This window comes from Podarcis tiliguerta (genome assembly GCF_965153285.1).
Source record: "Podarcis tiliguerta genome assembly, chromosome: 2".
NCBI classification, from domain to species: Eukaryota; Metazoa; Chordata; class Lepidosauria; order Squamata; family Lacertidae; genus Podarcis; species Podarcis tiliguerta.
The window spans coordinates 90,949,918-90,977,875 of NC_139535.1; the positions used below are offsets into that span (position 1 = coordinate 90,949,918).

The following is a 27,958-nucleotide window of genomic DNA, read 5'->3' on the forward strand; positions in this document are numbered from 1 at the left end:
TAGGAATAAACCAATGATGTCACATGGAGCTGCCACAGCATCCTTGAAGCTTTGTAAAAAAAATTATTAATTATTATTATTACGTTGCTCACTCCTGGCTGCACAAAAAGCAAAAGAAGCCATGTTGGTCCACTGGGAAAATGCCCAAAGTTTTAGGTGGCAATATATCTATTAGTATCAACAAAGATGTCACAAAAGGAGGAGCAAGCTTTTGAGTTCTCCAGAACTTTTCATCACGTTGGATGCTAAGCAAAGGATGTGACGTATGTGGAAAACCTGGCTTGATGCTGCAGCCACAAAGTCTGCATTTAGTCACAATCCTAGTATCAAGTGCAGGAAGAGGCAGCAGTGCAAACTTAATTGGATTAAGCTCAGCTACAGGGGTGGGGGATCTGTGGTCCTCCAGATGTTGTTGGACTCCAACTCCCACCGATAAGTGCAATAGGTTCACAATCTGCAAAGATAGACATAGGTTCTGCACCTACAATGTGGGAACTTCAGCTTTCAGAGATTCATGACCACAAAACAAATTGTACCAGGTTATTGGAGCAGGATCACTTGCCCTCAAATGGGGTGAACCAAACTGATAGCACATCTCTGCATGGTTTGCCTGTATGCACCATTGCTTGTCCTGTAAGTGAGAATGGAAAAGCAGATGGACCCCCAAGGATGTAGCCACTTCTTGTCCTATTGCTTTCTGGACTATCATATCAGATGTCAGAATAGATTGCTAAAGCCATTAAATTAAAGGAACCCATTAGCAGCCTGTTTGTGATGTATTTGGTGCCATACATCACAACATCTGCCTAATTTTAGTTTCCACATTTGCCACTCAGTAGTGAGCAGAACTTCTTAAATTCCAAACTCGTTTGTAAGGTTATAAAATGCTGGGCCTCACTAATTATAGGGGTCTCAAATTATAGAAGTGTAGTATTATGTCAATCCTGAAGCCTATCTGGTCCAATTCCCTGCTTTAGATCAGGATCCTCCAGACCCATCATGATCACCAGCCTAAATCAGGTCCTGATTTATATGAGGAAAGGCAAACCTGACCTAGGTGAAAATTTATTTCTGACAGAAAAGATGCCAATCAGTTTTAGATCTGGAGGCTGAAAGCAAAATTCATTTGCATAAGGAGTTGCAGCTTGTGGTTCAGCATTTGTGTTGTTGAGAGTACTGTGGGCCAGCAAAGCCAAAAGCTATAACGGATTTGGAACTCTAAATTGAATCACAAAGTGAGCAGCAGTCCAGAAATATGTTTTCAAATATGTGTGAAGCACTCCAGATTTCGCTCTCACTAAAACAATGAATGTATGTGTCCAACATTTTCTGCTCAAAGCATTCCACAAAAATGATGGCAAGTAAACCTGAAAAACACATGCAGAATAATTTGGAATATCAACTTGACCACGAAGAGCCTTGGCTCTAATTATGGTGTGCAATGCTCCATACACAACACAAGGCTTCTAAAAGCAGCACTTCCCACTGCCTGATAACATGCCCACAACATTTGGAACAACTTTGAAGATCCTCCACTGCAGCACAACTCAAGGAGCTCTTCTTGAAAGTTCCACCCAGAGTGTGAACAAGTTCTTATGCTCAGGATCTAAAAATGCTCCAGATTACAGCACATTACTAGGGGAAGGGTTGAAGCTCAGAGGTTAGAACACATGCTTTGCAAACAAAATGCCCTTCGTTTCTTTTATATTATTCATTATTAAATTTATATCCCACCTTTCCTCTAAGGACCTCAAGGTGGCATATATGAGTCTCCCACATCCTTTCAACAAGTCTGTGACGTTAGGCTGAGAGCAGTTGACTAGTCCAAATTCACTCAGTGAGCTTCATAGATGAATGGGGAACCCTAGTCTCCAAGGCCCTAGTCCAACATTCTAACCACTATATCACACTTAATCACATTTCCAGGTAGGGTTGAGAAAGACTTGTCTGAAATAATGGAGAGCTGCTTCAAGTTGGTACAGATGATATTGAGGTCAATGGACCAATTTTCTGACTCAGTATAAAGTTATTACTAGGAAACATTACATTGGAATTCTCACATATAAACACAAGTATTATTTTTTAGTTCCTCAGAGGTAAATTCACAGATAAATTATATGGATTTCGGATGGGATTAAGCTAAATTGTTGCTTGCATGGAACAAGGTCTGCTTGTGCAATGGAACTTCCTCCCCTGTCCTCCCCCCAGATTTAGGGGTCACATAGAGGGAGGACAGAGGGGGAAGTCCTGTTGTGCAAGCAGACCTCGTTCTCTGCATGTATACCCCAACTTAGTGCTACGTTGAATTCTACCCATAAGGTGTTTTTAAAGGTAAAGGTAAAGGTACCCCTGCCCGTACGGGCCAGTCGTGTCCAACTCTAGGGTTGTGCGCCCATCTCACTTAAGAGGCCAGGGGCCAGCGCTGTCCGGAGACACTTCTGGGTCACGTGGCTAGCGTGACGAAGCTGCTCTGGTGAGCCGGCACCAGCGCAGCACACGTTTTTAGGCAGAGGTAAAATAAATTACACCGGATTTGGAATCATGTAAGAGAACAACTGTGCAGAGTGAGATGCCAATATACATTTCCAACATTTAAAAGGTCTGGTCTGCATGTGTTTTTCTCCTCTGCATGTGCATCATACATCTACAAATGTACACAACCAACATTTGGTTAATTTATAAGATTTCAATCTGCCTTGTAGAGTAAGGCAGTCCCAATGCGTAACACTTACACAACAGTGTAACTCAACCTCCACTATTGTGAAAAATTGGGGAATTAGACACACTTAAATCATTAATTTCACTCCAGCAGAGTGAAAAATTGGCACACCCATCAAAATGGGGTTCATAAATATGTGGAAAATGAATGAGAGAACTGGACTGCAAAAACAGTAAACCTAAATTAATGGACTCTGACTTTTGTTTTGTTTTGTTTTGTTTTTTAAAAAATCTGCTACAGCAGAATATAGTTCATCCAAATAATGTAGAATACGTTTGAGTCTTCATAAAAAGGTTGTGGGGGAAATTACAGTTTCCTGAACAGAGGTTCTAAGAGAAACAACTAACTGTGGAACTGCTGTACAGTTTGTATTGGACGGCAGTATTTGCACAGAGCTCCCTTACAGAGGAAATCTGTTGTGAAGCGTTAGGACAACAACAACAAAAAATAGCTATGCCTATTGTATTGTATGTGTGCAACTCCTTTAAAAATATGGCTTTCATGCGCAGGGATGGCTCTACTGTTAGACTGAGTGAAGCAAACACCTCAAGTGGCAGATGCTGGTGGGTAGGAGTGGCAGCCACCCAGCCTTTCCTCCTGAGCCCCCATAGGCATTCTTCTCTGGTCATGGACAGAGCTGTGTGTCCCACATGGCCTACACATCCCCACTTCGCTTTCCTGCTGCCCTCAAGAGCAGTGAAGAATGCTTTCCCATCACCAGTGCCAAAGTACTGCTTGTTCAAAGAATGAGGGGAACCATCTTGTTCTTTGCCTCAGACATGAAAATGTATTAGCCTGGCCCTGCTAATGGTATCACTGTACAAAAGCTTCTACCCCACTACATTTCAGTTGCAAATGTACAAAAAAAAATGGGGTGGGGGACGGACAATGCACTTTTGAAATTTGATGACATGCAAGGCTGCTTTGTCCATTACATTTTCTTTCTAGCTGTTTCAAATGTGGTCCTAAAAACATAAAGCATGACACACACACATACTTGCAAAGAGGTGTCTTGAGCAGCTATGGGCACACTTATTTGAGGATCCAGGACTGGTTACAGCTTCTAGTTGAGTGTACATGCAATGGCAACCTTGGATTTGCCTCCCTATAGTGTGTGAAACAAACACAAGAAAGTTCTCCTGGGAAGGTTCCATTTTATATAGCCTCCACATACCAGGGGACTGGAAAGGTGAGCGATGATTGAGGATTTAGGCTTAGTCATTACCCATGAGCGATTATTTTTATTCAGTAACAGAACTTTAACAGACTTGGATTCCCCCAAATCTGACCGTTCCCTCAATAGGATAAGTGCTTGTGCTGTAAACAAAATCTGCCCTTATTCCCTTATGGGGTATACATGAGCCCTTATAGAGTCCTTTGTAGGTTCTCCATCAGTAGGAGAAAATAACAGAGGCCAACCAGAGAATATTGAGAAGCAAAGCAGCTAGTAAGCCCGATCTTTATTAAACTGTTGCAACAGGGTGCCCCCTTCACACGCAGGAGAGCAGAGGAGGACCCAAAACAAAAGTGTGTCTGGGTGGACCCTCAAGTTGTAACCTGGGAGCTTTCCTTTCTTCTCCCACTTTGCCACGCTGGGAGATCTTCCCTTCCCTGCCTCTAACACAAGGTCCTTCACTAACTGTCCATTACCTTCATGTGTGTATAATCCCAATAGTGACCCACAATAAAGAACACAAAAAAAGGAAAAGGAAAGGAAGAAGGCAGAGAACAAGGAAGAAAAAAATTTAAATAAATAAAACTGACTTCCAATTCACCCGCTTTCAGTTTCATATAAAAAGATTATTCAAAGTATTCACTCTAGAAAGACATCCAGCTGTTTTTCCTTCTGTTAAGTGATACTTTCCCAATCTATGGACCCAAATGTCTCAAATTCATTCATTTTTCTTTCCACAAAAAGGTCTAAAAGAGGTTCTCTAATTAATAAAATAATAATAATAATAATAATAATAATAATAATAATAATAATAATTGTAAACAATAGTTTTATTCTATTCCAACATGACAACTTTGCCTCCAGCAGCTTCAACAACCATTCTATGATTCTAAGCAGTGCTGATGGTGGGAGAACCCGTGTCCTCCAAGGTCCCAGGTTAATGCTTTGGCCAGTCTACCATAATGCCTCTCTTTAAAGCTGAATCATAATTTCTGTTCTCATGGGAAGACTAAAGGCATGCACTCACCTTCAAGGTTTCAGAAACGTTCTGATTTTTATACTTCCTTTATCTTCCTGACAATGATGAAAAAGGAGCTTGGATTTTTCCCTGCATGTGCATTTCCTAATGACAGTTTTTATAGTCCCTGTGCCAATACGTTTGCAAAATATAGGCTTTAGGTCATTTCTACAATGAAAGCCCTCAGAATGGGCAGTAAAACTTGTTGCTCCTAGATACTAAAATCTTTAAACAACCGAGTCTTCAAAATAATGAAAAGTCAGCTAAATTTCTTTCCTCGAAAACAGCCATCTAGGCTTCATGAGCTGCAACCTATTGCTGCTTTCCAAGTATAATTACTATGAGGCCAAGACAGCAATTCCATCCATGTCTCTCAAGTCAAAGGTGATGCATGGTGCTGAACAAGAACCACTATTTGTGACATACACTGATTTAGTGCTGAACTTTTTCCCCTCCTGAACCTTTACTAATGTGAATGGATTTATAGTCTGTAAGCAGATAAGTGCACTATACATGTTTGAAAGTTAATAGTACAGAGGAAGAGCAGAGTCTTTTAGAGAAGGGTGGTTATAATCTAAAAATTGGAGAACAGGCTTCAAGGGTGATTCTAGTCACATAATGTCTTTAAAAACACTCTCATACATGGAAGCTATAACCTCCGGGAAATAAATCTGGATTCATGGCCTGTAAAAGGGTTAGTTGGAGATGTGACTTACTAGGTTATGTAACTGCCTTTGTATGAAGTTGCTTTTCAGGCAACCTGCTAATCTTATTCTCTAGCATTCTGTTTATACAGCTGATATCAAAAGTGCAACAACAATGTTAATCATTCAGTTATTTGAAAGATTTTGATAAAGGGCTGTACTGAGGACCAGAGAGAATGGAGGTTATTAGCATCCTTCAAAAAGGATTGGAGTAGGTGGGGAGGAAGGAAAATAGTTGTATTTTTTTCATTTATTAAGTATAGAACCATTCAAGTCAAAGATGGTTTGAACATTTTGCCCTTTGAAGTGCCACTCAAACGTTCTGAATGAAGAGAAACCAAGTAACCTTGTAGTAGGGTGCTGTTACTCTTACTGCAAAGTAGGATGATATTCAAATGTTTTCCTTAGCCCTGCCTAAGGAAGTTTGTAAATTTCTCCTTAAGACACTTAACCACTCTTTCAATCCAAGAGTTAAAATTAGAAGAAACTGTAAAAATACCAACTTCCCTGTATGTTTAAAAGGTGACATAACTATCCCAGTTTGCATTAGTTGCTGTTATAACACACTCATAATTAATTAATCCAAATGCAATTATCTGGAATAATATAGAATTATAAGAAAATTCAGACATGAAGAAAGAATTATTTTTACCTTCTATCACTTGTTAATAACAGTGGGTTATGATCAACTAGCTTTTACTCAGAGTAGACAGATGGAAATTAATGAAATAACTTAAGTCCACTAATTTCAATGGGTCTACTCTGAGTAAAAAATACTTGCTGCAAAGCACAGGAGGGGAGAGTGCTGTCCTGCTTGCAGGCTTCCCATAGACATCTGGCCAGTCATTGTGAGAATAGGCTGCTGGACTAAATGGGCCATTGGCTTGATCCAACAGGGTCTTCCTATGTTCTTATGAATTAATCATACATGTATTGACAGTATATTGTGGATTCATGCAAGATTTTTACAGTGTCATCCTCGTTAAGCATGCTATCCCATATATCACTAATATTTAATCCTGATTTACTGTTGCTGGCTGGCTGCGGGGGGCATGTAAACTTATTAGATTTTTCCATGGAAATGGTAAATCCATATTAAATAGCAAACTAATATGTGATAGCATTTTGATGAGGGCAATGTGTGGATGCTGTGCAGAACTTGCACGAATGAGCAACTGCAAGTCTGCAATAAACTGCCATGTGGAAATGCCATTAAACTCTATTGATCTCAATGTGACAGATATGCATGCCTAACTTGATTTGGATTGTGCTCAGTACTTACCATGGCAAATTTGCAGTGTGTCATTCATAGGAGCTCAGTTTCTCTGCTAGTTAGTTCACCTGCTTAAAAATCACTAGGAGTTTTCTGGCACCATGGAACTGCTATGAATTACGAAATTAGTAGCTAATACACTATGGGGAAATGGTGGTGTTTAAACCAACCTTAACCTGAACTAGGGAAAATAATTCAACAAGGACGGGTTTGTGTAGCAAAATGTTCCAGTTTCGTCATTCTTAAAGCACTGCCAGGTGCAATTCAGATGAGACAGAGGAAGAAGAGAATTAAATCACTCAGATCCTAAGGGGATATTTCCAGTCCTGATAGGAATTGCCGTGACACTGGCTTAGATTAGCCAGCCAGCCAGAGGACAGTTTGTTTCCAGTTATGATGAAAACAGATTTCTTTAGTCTCTCTGTACCCAAAATATTTGGGCTTTCAAGATAGAAAAGATGGGTCAGGGATTTTTATAGCTTGTCACCGATCTATCAGAAATTATAGGCTATGATCACAGAAATCTAGTAGTAGGAATCTACTAAAAAATAATTAGGATAGCTACCAGTACAACTCCCCCTAAATTTAGCTGATTGCTGAAGTTGAGGCATTGTTAAAGATCTTCGGCTTGCCCAGGGCCAGGTTGATATATTATAAATTATTAAAATCGCTGTTTTGCTGGCATGGAAAGACTGCCGTTTCAATTAATTTCTCAGGGAGTAATGTATTTGCTTTGTAAAGCCATTTTGTCAAGCAAATACAGATGGGGACTTTAACTCGTCAGTATACACTGCTCATTTTCTTCATGTGTTGGGCTAGACTACACACTATGGGGAAGATCCATGACTGGATCAAGACCACCCACCGAGGTTGTTTAAATGCAGATACTGGAGGGGAAAGGTGGCAATTTTCCAAACAGCAGTAGGATAAGGGACATTTAACCCTTCTATTGTTGTGCAGTTTTTCCAACCTAAATCACTCACACACATCTTCTCAACCTATTATTAGTAATGTGAGGCCCTGGGACAGGAGAATGCAAGTATAGGAAAGCTAAGGTTTATTCACGTCTGGGCCCATCTTATCAGATATTAAAAAGGAAGATAGGCAAGGAAAATGGAGCAGACAAATCTGGCAAACAAAAGACTCCTTCTATATTATTCTGTAATGGGTAAACCCTGCCTTTTAACTAAATGTTGATGTTTCTGGCTTTACTGGAGAAGTGTCAAGGTTGCTATGGTGAACTGACCTTTTAAATACCAAGGAAAGTTCAAAGATTTGGCAGCCAGCCTTGCTATTTCTAGGTGACTGCAGGGCAATTCAATAATGTTGCTACTTTTGTAGATCGGAGGATTTTTTTGTTGCTGTTTCGAATCACAGAGGTAGTGGCACCAAAAGGATTATCTAGGCCAAGAGCTGACCTTATGGAGGCTCTCATCTACCTCCAGCATCAAATTCTAGCAGAGACTTGCCTAAACTTTCCTTAGAAACCTTGAAAAGAAGGAGATCTTTCAACCTCTATGGTTGGTGTGTTATTAGATAACTAATGCTTAGCTTAAGTATACTTTCCAGTCCTTTAAATCCATTGCTTCTTGTCCAGTGGATAGGTAAATAATTGTTCCCTGTGTGCTTCCGATGGCTTTAGACATTGAAAGCTTTCCATATTCCTTCTTATCTTTCCTTTAAAGCCAAGCACACTCAGTTCATTCTGCCCTCCTTTGCACAATTTGTTTTCTGGGTCCATTATCACTATTATCACTGTCTAAATCTTGTCAAACTTGTTTTTTAAAAAAATTATGCTTTTCAGGTTTATACATTTCACTAATTTTACAGTCATTTTAACATTTCAAAACTTGGCTTCCTTCCCCCTCTTTCTGGGGTTCCTTAAATTTATTTTTAATATACCTGCATATCCAAATTAACTTAATTTGGTCATTTATTCATCTCCTTTAAATATATACTCTTATGAAACTGCAGGTTATTACACTAAAAATCTTGTCAAACTTGTTCACAACTTTTTTTTTTTTTTTACTTTGGGGCCCAAATTGAAACCCAGTACTCCAGATGAGGTCTTATACAAAGTTACTGGCTAACTATATATTAAATGTAATCAAGGCCCATTGGCCAGCTTTTGTTGTTGTTTTCCCTTGCCTGCTATTGCCATTCAAAATTGTGTGCCTCATAGCTTTCCCTTACCTCACAGGGCTACCTCATTGTGTTCACTTGATTTTCAACCACACAATGAAAGAGCCCTTAGGAAGAGATTGAAAGTTAAGAAATGGCAGCTGGGAGAACAGTTAAGAACACTCTCTCTGCTGCTCCTCCAACTCTCCAAACGGCTTTTCTTTTTTCATAAAAGTGTCGTGGTGGTGGTGAGAAATAATAAGAGGCATAATTGGGTTGCAAGTGCAGTAAGTACAAAGCTCCAGTCCTCCCCTTAAGTGGTAATATTGCTCATGAAATCTTGGAAACTGTTATTCAGTGAAAATATTCCCAAAACAGTATTGACCTTATGTGCCATCATATCACACTGTTGAGGCACGGACAGTCTGTTATCCACCAGAGCTGCAGATCCTCAGACCTGGGGCCATTTGTGGTCATCTTGCTTCTCTATCTGGTCCTTGGGACTTTCTGCAGGCCATGCCCTCAATGGCCCTCTTTTATGCCCCCCTTAAGTGTTTTGCCTGGCTGGAATATGCCCTTGAACTCTGATCATGCCTCTTGCTTGCCTGGATAGGGGATAGAGAGGGGTGTGTTTGGATAGAAACTAGCCTCCTCTTCAAAGATAAGTTTTACATTAATTGCTTCATCCACTTTTTCCTCTGATCCCACCCACCACTGGTGCATATCCCCATCCTTGGACTGAAAAAAATTATCCACCCCACACTAAATGCCCACTATGGGTACAATCTACCAGGAGTGCTCTTACATAGACAGCCCCTTCCTTTCAGTATAACTTGTATGGGAGCATCTTCAGGACTGTGGCCAGTTAATCTCTAAGACACTAATGGCAATCTGATGCTGGTGGTTCTTCTTTCCCCTGCACATCTTGCTCAACCTCATACTGTATACAATGGTACCTCGGGTAACAGATGCTTCAGGTTACAGACACTTCAGGTTACAGACTCTGCTAACCCAGAAATAGTACCTTGGGTTAAGAACTTTGCTTCAGGATGAGAACAGAAATCGTGGGGGGGCCGCACGGCAGCAGCAGTCAGAGGCCCCATTAGCTAAAGTGGTACCTCAGTTTAAGAACAGTTTCAGGTTAAGAATGGACCTCCAGAATGAATTAAGTTCTTAACCCGAGGTACCACTGTACACTTATAATTAGGACCGATCTGCAATTTCCAGCTCTCAAAGTGATGCCGTATCGGTCATGGATGGTGGTGATGTTGGAGCAGTAGCTCCTTGGATGAGCCGCAACCTTAAACCAGGTTCTCTTTATTCAGTATGCCACTCTAATATTAAGGACAGCACAAAGCTATCATCAAATACAGGGGCTTATAGTCAGAAATATAACATAGGTAGTCTTTATTAAGTACTGAATGTTCCTCTTTAAATGTAAAAGCTATGCAGTAATGTTATGAGAGCAATTAGTTTTCTTAACCACTTTCCAGAACGGAACTGCAGACAGAATGTAAATAACTCTTAATCCTTTTATCCGCTCCTGGGCTGCACTTGAGTTTGGAAAGCACAGGAAAAATGCCCCTATGTAGTGCCCGGAACATAAACACACATACATAAATAGCATGTCCATCGTTTCCTACTTATTAATGCTTGCCATAAGCATATCCACTTATGAAACACTGCCAAAAATGTAGTATAATTTTGCCCGTCGTTAAGAGTGATGGTCCTCTCATGTCATCATAAGGCTTGAATCTATTTTTGTGAGTTCCAGGTTTAATCAGATCTCAGCCAAAACTCAAGATATTTAAACATATTTAAAACAACAACATTTTGTTGTTTATTTTTGTATTTCTTGTTATATTGAATGTATGTTTCATGACTTTATACAGAAGTGAATTTTAAAAAACCACAGTTATATTATAAGAACAGTTATATATATATAATTTTCAGATGGTCACCTGACCTAGGTGCTAACCCAACCCAGACTTGCTGCTGCATCATATGTCTTCAGACCATACAAAGAAAATTAGAATTAGCTATTGAGTTCTCACAGGGGATATCTATCCCCCATTAGCCTATCCATTATAAGGAAATCATATCCTCCAAGCACAGTTGTCATTGATTCTTATACACTACATTTTGAAAATAAACAAACGTAACTGCTTTTTAAGTTTCTCAGAAAATGTTCCTTGTTGAGGGATGTGTGAACAACAGTTCTGTGCACTGCGTTAATGCCAGCTGCACCTCGTGCTCAGTGACCATAAAATATAATTTCCTTTGCCATACTTATGCATCCTAATTTTTGTGTATGTTTTGAGTACTGGAGAGCTTTTGAACTGTCCAGAGTATTCTTATGGGTAAAGAGCAAGCTAACACCCACCTCCTGCTTGTATTGCCTCAGTTCTAGAAACCTGGTGAAACTCATTCAGGACCTTTGAGGCAGTGGGTAAGGTGGGGTGGGGAGACTTGAAAAAGCACAAGAGTAGCAAGGCTACTTCCCCTAAATCTGGTACTCCTTCAACAAGACACAGGCAAAGAGTTATTCACATACTCTGTGGCAAATCTTTTGGGAAACTGCAGCTCATTTTAATATTTATAGACACATGATTAGCACAATTTGAATTCACTGCAGAGTAGTAAATGTCAGGCCATGATGGATGGATGGATGGATGGATAGATGGATCTGAATCTCTTCTGTGATCCCATATGACCTATGAAGCTTTGGCTGCTTCCTATTTTTGACAATTCATTTCCAACCATCATTTAGCTGGAAATTTAGAAAGTCCCTCTTCAGATGTTGTATGCATATGTTGGACTATGATCTGGGAGGCCAGGGTTGGAATCCCCACTCAACCAGGACCTTGAGCCAGTCACTGTTTCTCAGCCTAACCTACCTCAAAGGGTTGTTGTGAGGATAAAATGGGGAAGGGAGAACCATGTACACCATCTTGAGCTCCTTGGAAGAAAAATGTGGTATATACATGAAATTAATTAATGTACATAACCCGGAAGCTGTACGCCGGCTCCCTCGGCCAATAAAGCGAGATGAGCGCCACAACCCCAGAGTCGGCCACAACTGGACCTAATGGTCAGGGGTCCCTTTACCTTTACCACCTTTAATTAAGTAATTAATTAATATTCTCAGTCATGATAAATTTCTCAAAATTTTATGCTAAGCTTTTAAGATAATCATATTTTGAAAACAGTAGGTGGAAATTTGTCTTCTGGTTTGTGAGTCTGTTTTCTGATATATGGATATTACCCAACCAACAGCCGCAGTGGTTAAAGCAGGACTTAATTTTTAAAAGGTCAAATTTCAGCATATAAATTAAGCTTGTAGGCAACATTAAAGTGCTTCAGGGACCGATTTTGCTCATCCTTGTAATAGAGAATTAACATTTAAAGGGTCACAAACAACAGTAGTGACATATAAAGATCTCTATTTAAACAGGCTGGATGTATTTACTGCATCATATATCTATTAATTCCAGACACAAAAACCAACTTTTTAAAGGTGTTGAACTGTTCACATTAGAATAACACTGACTGTACAATGGCAAAATGTTTGTTTAGTAGATTTTCTAATTGTAAGTTTATCTACAGGAATTAATTCAAGCATGCAGATTGATTTGTTCCAACCACAGAAATATAACCAGCACCCCCTAAAAGTCCTTATGGGTTTGATGTACTAAACCAGAGCTTTCCAAACTGTGTGTCATGATATGTTAGTGTGTCAGCAGCTGTGTATAGGTGTGTTGCATGAATGTTCCCCACACTCCTTCTAGGGCTGGGAAGGGGTTAGTTTAAGCTTCTGGTTTGCTAGTAAAACTGAATTACTATGTCACGAAAGGATGCATGTCTAAGAAGTGTGTCACCAACATGAAAAGTTTGGGAAGCTCTGTGCTAAACCTTCATTGGTAGCAAAATATGAGGTTCTTCAAACACCTGCTATGGTATGGGGTAATGGAGGGAGAGCAGGCCCCCAGGAGCTGGAAATGATACATAATAAAGAACTAGAGGTCCTGGCTGCTGTAAGTCCCACTATGACCACCTTTGATGGCCTAAAGCTGCAATCCTATCCACACTTCTTGCCCCGTGCTTTCTAGACAAAGGTCCAAGAGGTTATTCTTTTCCCCACAGCTTTCCCTGGGGAAACTTGCAGTTTACCCCTGAATTGGAGCAAATGTCAATCCGCAGAAAACCTGATTTGACGTTTGTTATGATTTAGTGGTAAACAGCCAGTTTTCATGGGGAAGGTGGGAGTAGAAACAAAAAAGCTTTTGGACTCATGCCTAAAAAGTAGGAGACAAGTATGGATGAGCACTTGTAATGTGCATTTTGGGACTTGCTTGGTAAGACTTGAAAAAATCCCTGCTATCTTCTCCACAACTATAAATTTGTCTCTGATTGTGACAGAAAAGGGGCTCACCTTATTTTGCAAAAAGATGGCCCCTTTGGGATGTTAGGCCTGGTTAGGCGAGAAAATGAAGGTGGATGAGGGAATCTCTAGTTCTGTTCATACCTTCTCTGAATACATGAAGGAAAGGATCACACCTGCTCGTCCTGCGCCCAGCCTCCACAGGGGTACAATGATACCTTCCTGGGTTTCTGTAATCATGGTTGTGAGAAAGAGGGCAGGGTTGAGACTGACAGACTGTGAGGGGAAAACAGACTTTGTGGTTTCTCACTAAGCCTCCAAGCTCTGTCCCTTCCCCTACCTCATTCATGAGGTAGCTATGAGAAACTAGCTCCCAACCATGTACGCATCTGAAGCCATCATTGCAAATACTGTACAAAATACCCCTCTAAGTAAAGAACCATTTTTCTTTACCCATGGGAACTCTGTGTGTTTTATTTACCTTTTTAAAGCAATGCTAGTGATGTGTGAATGAGGAGGCATAACAGGTGGTGGAAAGACTGAGTGGATTCAGCTTCCAGGCTAAACCAACCAACATGAGTGTAGCTGGGGCGGGGGGGGGGTAGCTGCCCCCCAATCAATAAAATTCAGTACAAATATGAAGTTCTGCCTCCCCTAACAAAAATCCTGGCTACGCCCATGCCAACCAACTTTATTTTTTTAAACACAATGATTTCTTGAGGTGTTCAAGAGTTTGTTTTGCCCTGAGGGAATTTAAAGTAAAAAAAATCCCATGCTTTCTAGTGTAGTAGGACCATCTAAATCCCTCATAAATGGATGACAGTCATTTTCTGAAAGATGCTTGGGTAGAGACTATATTACAAGCTAGCTAATCCAAATTTTAATTGGTTTCATGCAAAGTATAATTTGCCCTTTTGTCTCATGATTTTTGCATTATCTCCTATGACAAAGAGCTCTGCTTTCTGTATCATTAGCATGCATGCACACATGAGTTGCTTAATAACCCACAGAGACTTTCTCTTCGAACCGCCCCTCCTCTGTTTTTTAATGGATTGAGTTACTTTCAATACAGCTTTGTGCTTCAATACCACCAGAGGGATTTTCTAAGGTACAGTCACAATAGATTTATGCATCTCCTCCATTGACCTCATATGTAAACTGAAAATATGCAAGGCCATGAACGAAACTATCATGATTTCCCTGTAAGGAAAGGCTGCATCATTTGAACTTTTTAGATTTTAAGAAAAGCTACATGATAGAGGTTTAGGAAATTACAGAGGACATGAAGAATAGTACTGGAACCTGGAGCCATCCCATGAAGTTGTATGGAAGTAGATCTGGGAAAGACAGAGAAGTACTTCTTCACACACCACACATTTAAAGCATGTGAGGGAACTGTGGTTTCTCTCTTACAGAGCTACATTTCTTAACCCCTTAACAAACTACAGGTCCCAGGATTCTCTGCGAGAAGGCATATGCTTTAAATGTACGATGTGGATCTGTCCAATGAGTTTATAGAACTTGCTGCTGGAATCTGTTTAGATTAATTTAGAGAACTGTAAAGGGGGATTAGAGACATTTGTGATGGATAAGGTTCCAGGACCAGAGGCAGCATGCCTCTGAATAGCATTTGCCCCGGGGAACAATAAGGGAAAGGGCCGTTGCTTTCCTGCTGTGTTTGTGGATCTTCCTATAGGCAACAGGTTGAGCAATGTGGGTGTTGGGACTTGATGAGCCATTGATCTAGTCCAGCAGAGCTCCTTTCAGGTTCTTCTTATTCACTCACTTATTTCCGCATGTGGTTGCCGGGACCAGGGATAACAGATGCATTCATTCACTACAACCAATTTTATGTGTGTAGCACTATCCACCGCATCTTTATGGGGATACACACACACACACACACACACACACACACACACACTTATATATTTGCAAGAACATTTCCAATGCAATAGTATGTATCTAATCCTATGTATAACAGGAGAGAAAAAAGCAATGTCTTCCCCTCACCTCTCCCCATCCACAACCATACATTATTTGGATATTGTACTGTTAGCTTTAAATAAGGGACTTGCAAAGACAAAGGCCCAAAAATGTATTTAGAGGATACACTCACTGCTCATCTGGGTAAGTCCTCACTCTTTCACCCATTTAACAACCACTGGGCTGCTGATTCTGCATTCTCTCAGCATGAGCTCCCGGCCTCTGAATACTGAAAGGTAGAAGTGAAAAGCAGATGTGGAGTCTGGGAATCCGGCCAGAGAATTAAAATCTGAGATACACTTTTTCTAGAGCTGCCACTTTTAGCATAGACCCCTTTTTGTCTACAAATAGTCACTGGCAGAACGGGGCAAGTTCCAACCAAGAAAAAGGCAAAACTGCCAGCAATTGCTATGTTCCACTTGCTCTGGAGAGCCACATACCTTTCAGCATGGAAAAGACCTACAGGTGCAGAACTTCTTAATGTTTTATTATTTTATGGCCTGAAAAGGAGAATGAAAAATAAACAAACCACCTCTTACCATCAGCGCTGAACTATCTATATATCCCTTGAGTCTAAATCCTATAAAAATTATTCCAACAGTTTTTTTAAAAAAATAGTTTCAGAAGAGTAGATTCTCAACTCTTTCCCTACTAGCTGTTTTCCCACTCAAAATCTCTCTCTCTCTCTCTCTCTCTCTCTCTCTCTCTCACACACACACACACACACACACACAGGGCTCGGCTCTGGTGGCCAGGGCTGAGCTGGCGTGCAGGCTCTGTGAACCCTCCGCACCCCATAAGCGCATGCCTGGCCTGGCGCGGTAGATTTCCTGACCCCGGGTGCCAGAAAAGGATGCAATGCCACTGCTTGCAAAGCCTCTTCTCCCCACTAGGCTGGGGTGGGAGGAAGATCTCCTTAAGGAGGAGCCCTTTCCGAACCTCCCTTTCCACCTAGCAGCAAAGCTGGACCTTCCCTTGCTATCTTACCAGGAGGGGAGGTGTTCTGCAGAGCTTTGCCTCTGGTCTCTCTCCGCCCCTAGGGGCAGGGGAGGCCAATGGCAGACCACTCTGCTGCTGCTGAAACCTCCCATACCTGTGTTGCTTCAGTGGTGGCAACAGGGTGGGCAGCCACTTGTGGGGGCACCACCTCTTGTGTTTCTGCCATCTGGGGTGGCTGCTTCAACCCGCCTCATGGGTGGGCCAGCCCTGCTTGGAAGAGTAGTTTTGTGGAGGTGAAAGGAGTTCTAACCCCTTAACAGAATCAGTTTCTAGAGTTTCGTAGCTGAGACAAGAGTTAAATGGTTTTTAAAATGAATAGCATGAGCAGGCTGTTGTGTTCTCTGGCTAGTCTTTTCCTCTCTGGAAAACACAGGGGGGCTGGATGGTTCCAGGTCAGGGATAAGGTACTTATGGTCCTGCAAATAATATTGGACTCCAACTCCTGTCAGGCCTACTCAGCATGGCCAATCATCATGTGTGGTGAGAGTTGTATTCCAAGCAACATCCAGAGGACATCAGATTCCCTCTCTCTGAGGTAGAGATCCAGGGACTGTTTGTTTCCTGGACCACATGGGGCGGGGGGGGGGGGGAGCAGGGCTGCAACCTACCTACAAAATTATTGTAACTGACCACACAAATTTTAGTTGTTAATTAAATTTGCTGCCCAATTAATTACCGATGTTTTTTCCAGTCGATTAAAAATACTAATAAATTAATCAAGCACAGTACTTTGGAAATTTTGCACAGCATTACTCTCACTTACTCCTCCATTATATGAAGACAGGATATGACACTGTAAGTGGCAGTTCAGGCCTGCAATTATGTTCTTACTTTTGGGGAAGGGGGGGGGCAACTTTTTTTTATACCTGTGATCCATCACCTTGCTTTTTAAAACAAATGTGCAAAAAACGAAATGAAAGTATGTGAAATGCACATTTTTAATAGTTTATAACGAGCATCCCTTATTTCTGACATTTTTTGGCTCTTTGTGGGGTTTTTTTTTAATACTGTTTATCTAGAAATCCCAGGTTCGTCCCTTTGCCCTGGAATGCATGTTGTATGGTGAAAAGCACATTCATGAGATGCCAAAATCGAACAGCCAGCCTATTGACAGCAAGTGTAACAAGAGGGCCCAGATATACATTTTGCTGCCATAGGTCTAACAGCCAGGTAAGCTTAGGGAGACCACCTGTTCCCTCTTTCAAGTGTTACGTGAAGGGGGAATGATACAATGATAAGCTTATGCTTCTCCTGAAGTGCTTGTTCTTGGACCACACCATAGGCACGCTTGGGTCCTGCTCATTGGCTAAACAAATATGCAGTATGTTCCAAGTTTGGGATGGCAACCACTCAAGCAGACAAGGCTGTATAAGCTTGTGCCTGACTACAGATGAATAAGAATGGCACTGCTGGATCAGACGAACTATCCATCTATTCAGTCTGTTCCAAGATCAGCCAGACAGATAAGCTCTGAGCACACACAAGCAGGGCACAAAGATGATAGCCTTCCCTATTGTTTATTGTCAGCACCTGCTACTCAGAAATATGCCGTCTCTGCACACCGAGGTTCCATTTAGCTGCCATGATTAACATACCATTGAGAGACACCATTCCTAGTGCTTTTGTCTAATCTCTTTATTAAAAAATAAAGTAAGCTGGGAGGCTGGTCCATTTGAGCACATGGGACATTGCCCAACCAACCTCAGCCAACCCCGACTTGCCTGCCTTCTTACATATAACCAGTGCAGAGGGTGGCACTCAGTGTTGCCTTTGTAGAGCTCAGCAAGGAGGTGGATGGGGACAAAACTAGAATGAGTTGGCACTGCCTGTCATTGGCTCTGGCTGCAGCTACCATTGGTTTTCCCACCTTCTGCCTACTAGTCACAATGCACACCAGCTACCATGAGCCATAATCACATTTTGAAGTAGTAAATTCCAGAAGTTAAAGTTCTAGTACTGCAAGAGAGAGACTCCATCTCCTGCACTTCCCCTTCCATCATTCATAATTTTACAAACTTCAACACAAAGTCCCTTGTGTAATCTTTTGGGATTAGGAACTATGGACTTTTCAGACTCCCATCATTCCTATGACTATTGTCCTTGATGGCTGGGGCTGATGGGAGCTGGAATCCAACAATATCTGCAGTGCCACAGGTTCACCATCCCTGTAAAACTAAAAAGGCCAGAACATTTAATTTGCCCAATAGAGAATGCACTCAGGAAGTTCTTGCTACTTCCTGAGCAGCCAAATCATCCTCAAATGTTTCAGGGCAAGAAATAGGAAAGAACAGGCAGCCTTTATACATGTATCTCTTATGTCATACCACTAATTATCAGTTTGGATACACAGAACCATTCTCTCCCTCAAATGAAATGACATAGGAAACCACAGCAGCCTTCAGGGAACATGGGAACTATATATGTACACAAACAAGGCTTGAGGTTGAATACCAGGACACTGTGTGTTGTAACATACTATGCTCTTATGTAATAACGTTGTGTTTTGATTTTTCCATAATGGATAAGAGGATTGCTCCAGATAATTGAAAGAGGCAGGGTTTCAAACTAAGTGTCCTTTTAATTACTGACAGTCCCTTTATTGCTTTTGCCATTCATGCATACCAGTTTTCTTTAGAATAGGTGATCCAGCTAAAAGATAAACATGTTTATTTCAGCCTCTCACCACTGTGTTATTTCCAGGCATTGTGTAAACCAATGTATATACTCAGGTCTTTTCAAACTGGTATGAAGAGAGAGAACATGAATTAGGAAGATTAGCAGAGAAGGAAATTAATATTGAATGTTGTGTAGGAAAATGCAAGAGTGCCATCTTGTGTTCAGCAGGAATGACAACGGCTGTAATAGTCTAAATCTTCAATATGTATTTTAGGCAGATGGAATCTTCACCTATTTTATGACTGCTGATCTTTGTAGCCAAGGTTCCCCTTGCTAGTAGTTTGATAAATGCATTTGAACATAATTTCTAAAGAATATATATTCCTAGAGCCATAAGACTGGAACCTGTCTGAGTCCCTTGAATATTTTATTTTTTTTAAATTCTTTTATATGCTCTTACATGTTTTTCTACTGCTATTTTATTGGTTTACATTGTATTTGTTTTGTTTTTCTACTATTTATCACTTGGAGGTGTTTTAAATATTAAGCAGTTTATTAATGGTTCTAAATAAATAACGTTCACAAGGTTAATTTAATGAAGCCAGAATTTCTTGATCTTGGTAGATGTCTCAGAAATACCTCAGAACTCTTGCCCTCCGTGCCCCCTAAACATGCTCTGGGAAATTGGAGGAACACTCAGAGCAGGTTTAGGGGGGTGCAAGGGGTGAGGAGTCCAGTTTTGTGAGCTGACCTCATTACCCACCTAGTGCTACACTGAATTCTACCCATGGCCTCTTGAATGTCAATTAATAGTTTTAGCCTCCTCAGTCTAAAGACTTTCATTGGGTTACAGTTACAAGACAAAAAAAAAAAAAACCAAACCGCAATTCAAGTGTTGTTGTGATAAAGCTCACAGAAATTGTGTGAAATCTCCTCAAACCTGCCTGTGTTGTGGTCAGCGAGCAGCCTGAGAAAAACTGAGCTGCTTTCAGTAATGGTATAAATGGGCCAGAATTTGGGGGGGGGGGGGGCAGGAGTGCCAATTGACATGGGCCTATGATTTTGAGGGGGCCTACTCCAAGACTCCCTCGTATACCCTCCAACATTTCTCCAATGGAAATTGGGACATCCCACTCCATAATGATAATTTTATTATTTATACCCCACACATCTTACTGGGTTGCCCCAACCATACTGGGCAGCTTCTAACATATATAAAAACACAATAAAACATTAAACATTAAAAAAAAAACTTCCCTATACAGGATTGCCTTCAGACGGCTCAGGGGTTGCATAACTCCATACCCTCCAACTTTCTCATATGAAAATAGGGACATCCTAAGGAAAAGTGGGACATTCTGGGATCAAATCAGAAACTGGGACAGCTTCTCTAAATCAGGGACACCCCTGGAAAATAGGGACACTTGGAGGGTCTGCCCTAGTAGATGCAAAGGGGGAACACTGGTAAAGATTATTGAAATGGGGCCTACATCTCCCATCTGGCCTGGGCCTATTACAAGGTTTGCACGGTCTTGAGTATAAAGAACCTACTTACCTGTTCTGAGTAGTCCAGTAGTCAACATGAATGGCATTTGCAGATATGCCAAATAAGAGTCCATAACAATTTATTTGCACATGTATCCATTTGACAAAAAGCTGAAGCACGGATAGGATTTTGCAGTCACAAATCCTAAAGAATGGAGTATGATGTGTCTATGTACTCAGTCTAATTCCTACCCACCCATATCTTGTTCCATGTCTCCCAAAACCTCCACTCACTCATCCTGCCTCCTTTATCTCCTCACAGTAAAAGCCATTTTAAAACTATCTGGCTGCGAGATACTTCCTACATTCCTCAGCTTCTTTACAAATGAAGCCTCTCCTTCAACAATATTTATGTATTTAATAAAATGTATATACCGCTTGGCTGCAAGAACTGCTAAGCGGTTTATTAAAATGGCCTGTTTTAGGAGCCTGTGAAATCGAATGGTGTAAACTACCACACTTTCTCGTTTCACTGATCAGTGCCAAGAGTCAAAATACTCCTGCCATAATCCTCTGTCCTATCCACCCCGAAATAATAACAGGACTGGCTTGCTGAAAAATGCTGTGTTTTTATTACATAACCACAGCTACAATTCAGGTGGAAATCGAACAGCTAAAACATATCACCACACTTGCTATCCCAAGAGAAGCTTCACATGGATTTCAGCCTGTTATACAGATGTCACAGAACATTTAGCCACAAAATGGTGGCAACTCTTGGTATTAAAATCCACTCATTCTCCATCCTGCAAACAGCTCTGGAAATAAGTTGCATACACTGAACAGAGCAGTCCAGTTTCTCAGGACAAACCTAGCTTATTTACCAAAAATTGTGGCTGTGGTCAGTGCCTTTGAGGACTTTTTCTTCAGCAACTTGGTTGTCGGTAGTAAAAATAAGTGAAATTGGCAACAACAGGAAACAAAATTTTGGACTAATCCTTAAGAGGAGAGAGTCTCCCAAAGCTACCCATTTATTTTAGAAGGCACTGTGGTGAAGACACTGCACTTTTGTGGGCTTTGACTTCTAAAATACTTCAGAAATCAGTCTATAGCCCTGGCTTGGTTCCAGGTTTGTTCCTCAACTTTGAACATCCTGACACCTTTCTCAAAAAGCAACCTTAAAGTATTTCTGTCCTTACCTTCCTACTCTTTTACCTCAAGTCAGAAAGCTCTGCCTGCTCCTGGAAGAGCTGCTCCTGTTTATCCCACACGGTCTCCTTTAACAACTATCTGAGAAGAAGTGGCAGCTTCATCTTGTCACTCAACCTCAAACAGGTTGTATCTGTTAAATAATCAAGACCTGTGGGCACAGCCTCTTCAGGCTCTCTAGTTCCCAACCCTTCCCATGTCTTTTATTTAAAATATGCAACTTTCTTTGGGGGAGGGGGTATGTGCCCCTAAGTCATTTAGAAAAGTTATTTTTTAAAATACAGTAAATAAATGCTATAATGCTTCACAAACAGGCTAGGCCGTAGTCTGAGGCAGATGGGATAGTACTAAACTCCTTAATCTGCAGCCTGAGGTAACTGATGCTGCAGCAGCCATAGTTGACTGCTTTCCAGGCATATTACCAATAAGATACACAACGTTGTTTAGGTCCCTTCCCCCACTCCAACTCGTGTCTCAGATTACAATAGCACCCGTAAGGGGCTGGGGAGGGCTGCTTTGCAATGTGAGAAATGCCAACAACCTATCAGCCCGTCTGCCATAGGAGGGAGGACACCACTTAGATGGGTGAAGAGTCATGCTGAAACCACAAATAACTTGCGACTGCTTCCTGATTTGTTCAAGGGCAAGCCAAGATAAGGAGTGACAGAGGTACATCGGGTTTATCTTTCAACTTTATTTTTAAACCAAAAGCAGCATGGGGGAAGCCTGAGCTTGAACAGAGAAATGGGGGTGGAAGGACAGAAGAGACTCCTTAACCCTTTTATCTTAAGCCACTTTTTTCTGGCCAAAATAATCCTTTAGTTCGTTTTTTCTCCCGTGAAGGGATATATATATATATATATATATAGGCACACACGTGTGTGTGTGTGTGTGTGTGTGTGTGTGTGTGTCTGTGTGTCTCTGTGTGTGCGTGTACTGCAGGCAGAAAAGCAGTTGAGAAGAGTGAGAGGGATCTTAAATGGAAAGAATGAGGGACAGGATTAAGCAGCCATCTCTCTCTGTCTGTTCCCTTCCTCTGTTCAAGCTCACAGCTTCCAGAGGCTGTTTTGGTTTAAAAATAGAGGCGTATGACTGCATGTCCCATTAAGTTCGACCCTCTGTCTTCACACCTCTGCATCCCTTTTTGGGGACCACTAAGGTACTGCAAGCCCAAAGAAACAGAAACATCTGGTTTGCAGGAAATGACTTACTTTTCCTTATAACCTTCCAGAAAATATATATTTCAATGCCCAACATTTTAACTGCTTGTTAAAAATCAAAACAAAGCTCTTGTGTAACAGGTGATGCCAAACACAGAAGCAGAAACTTTTACTTTTGTAAAAAGGCAAATCAGACCTCATTCATAGTCTCACATTCTCCTCTTGACCTTAATAAGCTGATTTGTATTTTCACTTCAGAGACTCCAACAGGCCATCGTGCAAACTGGCTTAACTGCCAAGTCGAGCAGTTTGGCAACATGGACAGAAAAAAGTAACGCCCAACTTTTCCATCGCAGCTGGAGTCATGAGGGAAATCCTACTCATGCTTAGGCTATGATTCATCAGCTAATTTTTGGCATGTGAGGGCCATCTATTTAATGAAGAGAAATGATGTTGGGGGAAAACAAAGATAATGAATGGTGGAACTGAGTTTTTAAAAATGCAAACTGGATTTCTCTGACAGAAGTGCTCATGTAACAAACTAAGGGAATTTCCACCAGATATGGAAATAGTTTGCTGGGAACTGACAAAACCCAATTATACTAACTGTCCTTTTTGAACTTCGGAAGTTAACACTTAAAAAAAACCACATTACTAGAAACACAAATTTTCCTTGGGAGGGTAAAGTTTAACCTTTGGTAATTTGAACACAAGGTATTCTGCTGGGAATCCTATTCTCAAATGCTGACACTCAAAAGATTGATTTACAACCCAGTGGCCAATCACTACTTTTGGACATCACTGGGGCAAAGCATGGGGTGCCATAAATTTATGGTATCACCTGAGATTATAGTATGATCTGTAGTACATGCAGATTTTTCTAGTGAAGTGATGGCAGAACAGCACCATAATCGTCTTCAGATTAATCTTTGTAATGGTTACACCACAGAGCACTTCCTAGCACTCAAAAGGATGAACTCTGGTTTTGAAGTACAATACTCCTTTTACCTGTCAGTTGACTAATTATAATCCACAGATCACTAGACCAGAATGCTGGGACCCCATACACATTCCTCTTGTTGCATCTCTCTCAAAATATGAGGAAAGTAAATCCAGGGTTTTAAATTGCAAGTCTAAGTGATAATAAGACTGAGCTTGGTTTGCACATATACATTTTTACCACATACCTGCTGATCTTAACCACTTTGCTCCTTCCCATTAGTTGCAGAAAGTAATCCCTGGCTTAGCACTATGTCTGATCCAAAGCCATGGTTTGTTTGCTCCGCCAAAATCCACAATCTCTAAATCCTTAATTATTATAACCTGCACTCATCAATGGGGTGTAAGAAAGACACTAAAGCAAGGATGCGTTTCATATACATATTTATATATATTTCATGTACAAAGTTACATTCTGAACCCCCAAGGATTCAATAATAAATACTGAAATAACTTCACTGCTATATGAGCTTTCTGGCTCACAGAAAGAAGCCTCAAGTTTTAAACAGACAGCAATTTTAATGCTGCAGTATCCATCTCAAGGTTACAGAGGCAATTAAAATTCAGCATAAAGTGTCTAGACAACATTTTCAGAAAAATTAAAGACCATAAAATGTGTTAAAACATGTTTAAAAGATTGAGAAATGTGCAGCAAAGAAATTGTTAGAGGGAAGGAAACATATTTAGTGGATAGAACAAAGTTTTGAGGTGCAACATAGGTTGTTACAATATGGCATAACCCTGTTAGGAAAATAAAGTTAGCATCCACAAAGAAATGTGTTTTTTTCCACTCTGTGTCATTTTTACAAATTTAGGATCTTTATAAGATCCTTTATGCACAGGGTCAACTGCAAGAGTGCCAAGTCAGTTTCAGTCCTTTGGTAACTTTCATAATACTCACATGGAAATAAATATTCAGTTACACATTATCTTCAAGACACCATGTTCATCAGAACAGTTAGCATATTAGAAGATTATAAAAAACATTTTGTAGTTACTAAGGCAGCCTATGATAAAGTGTCTACACTCTGCCAGTTCTAACTGATCCAACGCAGGAAGACCTTACAAAGAAATGAACAGTATGGCAGGATATATAAATTTCATTTTACCTTTTACCATGCAAGACACATCTATTCAGACAAATCATGTGCTGCATATTTTTGTGCTTGAAATGCTCTCTCAAACTATTAACAAACTGTTAACTATCAAGAGATTCATTCCAACTCCTGATTTTAGAACTATGAGTACGTGATACATAAGACATCCTCAAAACAGATTATTTATTCTTTTAGGCAATCATTTGATGCATGAAATTTAGCGAGCTTTACCACCTATCATTTAAAAAGTGCGCTGGAACAGGGAGTGTTTAAATCTTAGTGAATGGTGGTGACGCCCACCATCTAAACCTGCTATTCTTTATGACAAGGGATACATTTAAAAATGAACAAGGGAAAGAGAACATGTGCCAATCTCTCACTAGCACTGAAAAATAGTGCTGAAGTCTCTGCCGGACCGTTGACTCCTCTGCTGTGAATAGCACTTGACTCGATGAGAACAGAATGGCTCAGTTTACTCACTACAACTGGCAAGCTATTAAAAATGCTACCCAGGTGCAATCTATTGTCTGACAGCAGTGAAGCACTTCGGAGAAATAGCTCATTAATTTTTATTTTTTTAAAAAAGGAAAGCACCACACTAAAATGGAAAATAAGTATGTTTTTCCAAGAATGTGAATGTAGCGATTCAGCCACCCATAAAAGATCTGGAGAATACTTTCCAAGAAATCATACCATGAAAGGATTACAGAGGTGCCCACAAGAGTGCCGGATTTAAAGTTGATGGGCTCATGAAACTGTGAAGAATTAGTGAGCGTTTCATTTGGACACACAATATTACATGCTGTACATACAGCTAGGAGTGGGTAGTATAAAAGCCAAAATGTGTGTCTTGATACAGTTCTCTGTGCCAAGTTAGGCACATGCAGCAAAAGGCCTTTTTCCCCTCTGAACATCCTCTCCAAATTGAATTGTATTCTCTCCAGTGTTGGATAAGTGCTTGGATTTGCAACACAAATGAGTGTGGTGTATTTATGCATGTGAGAGCATTCTGGAAAACAAAAAAAGAAAAAGCTACATGCTTTTCTGGATCTTCCATAGGGTTTTTAGATCAGGGTTCTTTTTCTCAAATTTTCTAAACACAGTTTAGCCATTTGAAAATGTTGAATAAATTGTGATCACTTATCGCTTTTGGCATATTGGAGGAAAAAAATCTATTACCAAAGATATTAGACATTCAATAAATTTTAACCACACATTTCATGGTCTAAATACATACTTACCAGAACTTATCTGTTGTGTACAAAATATGGTGCTTAAAAAGTATTTATACATATAAATCTATAACCAATAGACCTGAATGTTGTTTTACTAATTTTTTTTTATCAGGTAAGACGCTCATTTCTTTTTTTAAAAAGCTGCCTAAATAAATATTTACACAATAGATCTCAGCTTAACATGATTTTAAAAAAATTAATGTGTGTGTGTGTGTATATATATTATATATAAATACATGTTTCCTTGACAGATCACAAACTGCTCCTATTGCATAAAAATGTTTAGGCAGTTTTTCAAGACTGTTCCTTTTTTTTTATTTGAAACGCTTTTGAAATTCTTCCATTCTGTCACTAAAATCTGCTCCCATCTAATGGGAATAGCCACAGTCTCTTGGCAGGTACCAGATGAACATTAATATTTTAATTCATACTTTCCAAGAAATGAAATATTAGGAAGCTGCTACACCTTTTAAGGAATTAAAAGGATAGCATTCAGTTGGGGAAATCTGTAGCAAAGGAGACCACTCTCTCCAAAGCTTGTAGTAAAACAGAATGAGTTGGATGGAGTTATTTTTGTTTCCTCAGACTCGGGGGTAGACTCCCAGACCATTTACAGTGATTCTGTCCCATCAATGTAAGTGACCACACCAATGCAAGTGATCGGCAACTCTCTGCATACAATTTCACATACATAATTAAATGGACTATGAACAACAATGCATCTGGAACCAATTTAGGGGTGAATTTTCACTTGAGTAGTTAAAAGCTCTCAGCTAAATTGCTCCCTGTTTGAGTCTGTTTACGTCACGTATCATGAACCTGACCAGCTGGGATCCAAGATGATAGGTGTGCAAAGGTGACCTATCCTCTGCCCAAGGAACATACAATCAGGCTGCAAATAATTCTAACAATGTCCTTTGAGATTAATCAAGATGGGAACAGCTTGATTACGTCCCTATGTTCCAAGTACATAGGGAAACTAGGAAAGGATTCTCCCCATAAAATACCACAATTCTCATTATTAAGGGCAGTACTTTTCATCTTTAGTGCTACTGGCAATTAAACAAGAAACTTTATGTTATCAGCCCATGGATCTTGATATGAGCAAAGCACATTCAATACATCAGGGCAAACAAGCTTGGGAGGTTTTAGAAGTGAAAAAATAAAGAACTTACATCTTGTTTTAATCCTCACCGAATGCACAGAATGACACTTGGATATAATTCATCTGATATTTTTGAAACAGTACACCGGAAATAACTTTGCTGTTTTACTCAAATGTGCAGATGAATTCAAGATGCTTCGACTAAATTTGTCATAAAAGTGACACCATAAAATAAATTGAATTCTATTGCAGTGGGGCATTTGGGAGACCTAATTACTGTACAGCATTTGGCTGGGGAAACCAATTTGTTCTTGCTACGTAACACTGATGCAGTAAAACAGCACAAGCAAATTTCTTGTATTGTTAAGGTTTGAGAGGTATGTGATATAAAGTCAAATGGCAAAGAAATGCTCAAATGTAGTGAAACAGGTTCCACAGAAACAAAATGAAAACAAAAGACATGCAAAAGCTTTTGCAGTCTCAAGCCGCTTTCCGAGGGAGGGGCTTATTCACTGCCGCACATAACCTGCCACACTATCAGGTGGCTCCTCTCAGCTTTGGCTACAGAAGGCTCTAGCTGTAGTGCCTCTCCAAGGATTTCTGATTCACCAACTTCATCACCTGGGAAGGAAGGCAGAACATTTTATGTGAACAGGCGATTCCAGGGGATACAAAGA

General features: G+C 40.4%; 2 protein-coding genes across 9 annotated transcripts in view; both read right to left on the reverse strand.

The window, feature by feature from the left end:
- The window catches only part of TOB1 (transducer of ERBB2, 1), a 108,868-nt gene extending 86,695 nt beyond the window's left edge, over positions 1-22,173 (reverse strand). The window contains exons 1-2 of one of the 3 annotated variants that reach the window (XM_083430089.1): positions 21,676-22,173; positions 15,510-15,605 (exon numbers count right to left, since the gene is read on the reverse strand). Coding sequence is in view for 1 of the 3 variants with exons in the window: in XM_083430091.1 (XP_083286217.1) it covers positions 20,547-20,610 (64 nt within the window). In the remaining 2 variants the exon portion in view is untranslated. The other 2 variants (XM_083430088.1, XM_083430091.1) reach the window with 2 other exon arrangements.
- A 2,038-nt stretch (positions 22,174-24,211) lies between these two features.
- SPAG9 (sperm associated antigen 9) overlaps positions 24,212-27,958 on the reverse strand; it is a 79,108-nt gene continuing 75,361 nt past the window's right edge. For all 6 annotated transcript variants that reach the window (XM_083430002.1, XM_083430004.1, XM_083430003.1 and 3 more), the window contains one exon: positions 24,212-27,902. In XM_083430002.1, the coding sequence (XP_083286128.1) occupies positions 27,787-27,902 (116 nt within the window). In that variant the 3' untranslated portion in view covers positions 24,212-27,786. The remainder of the gene's footprint in view (positions 27,903-27,958) is intronic.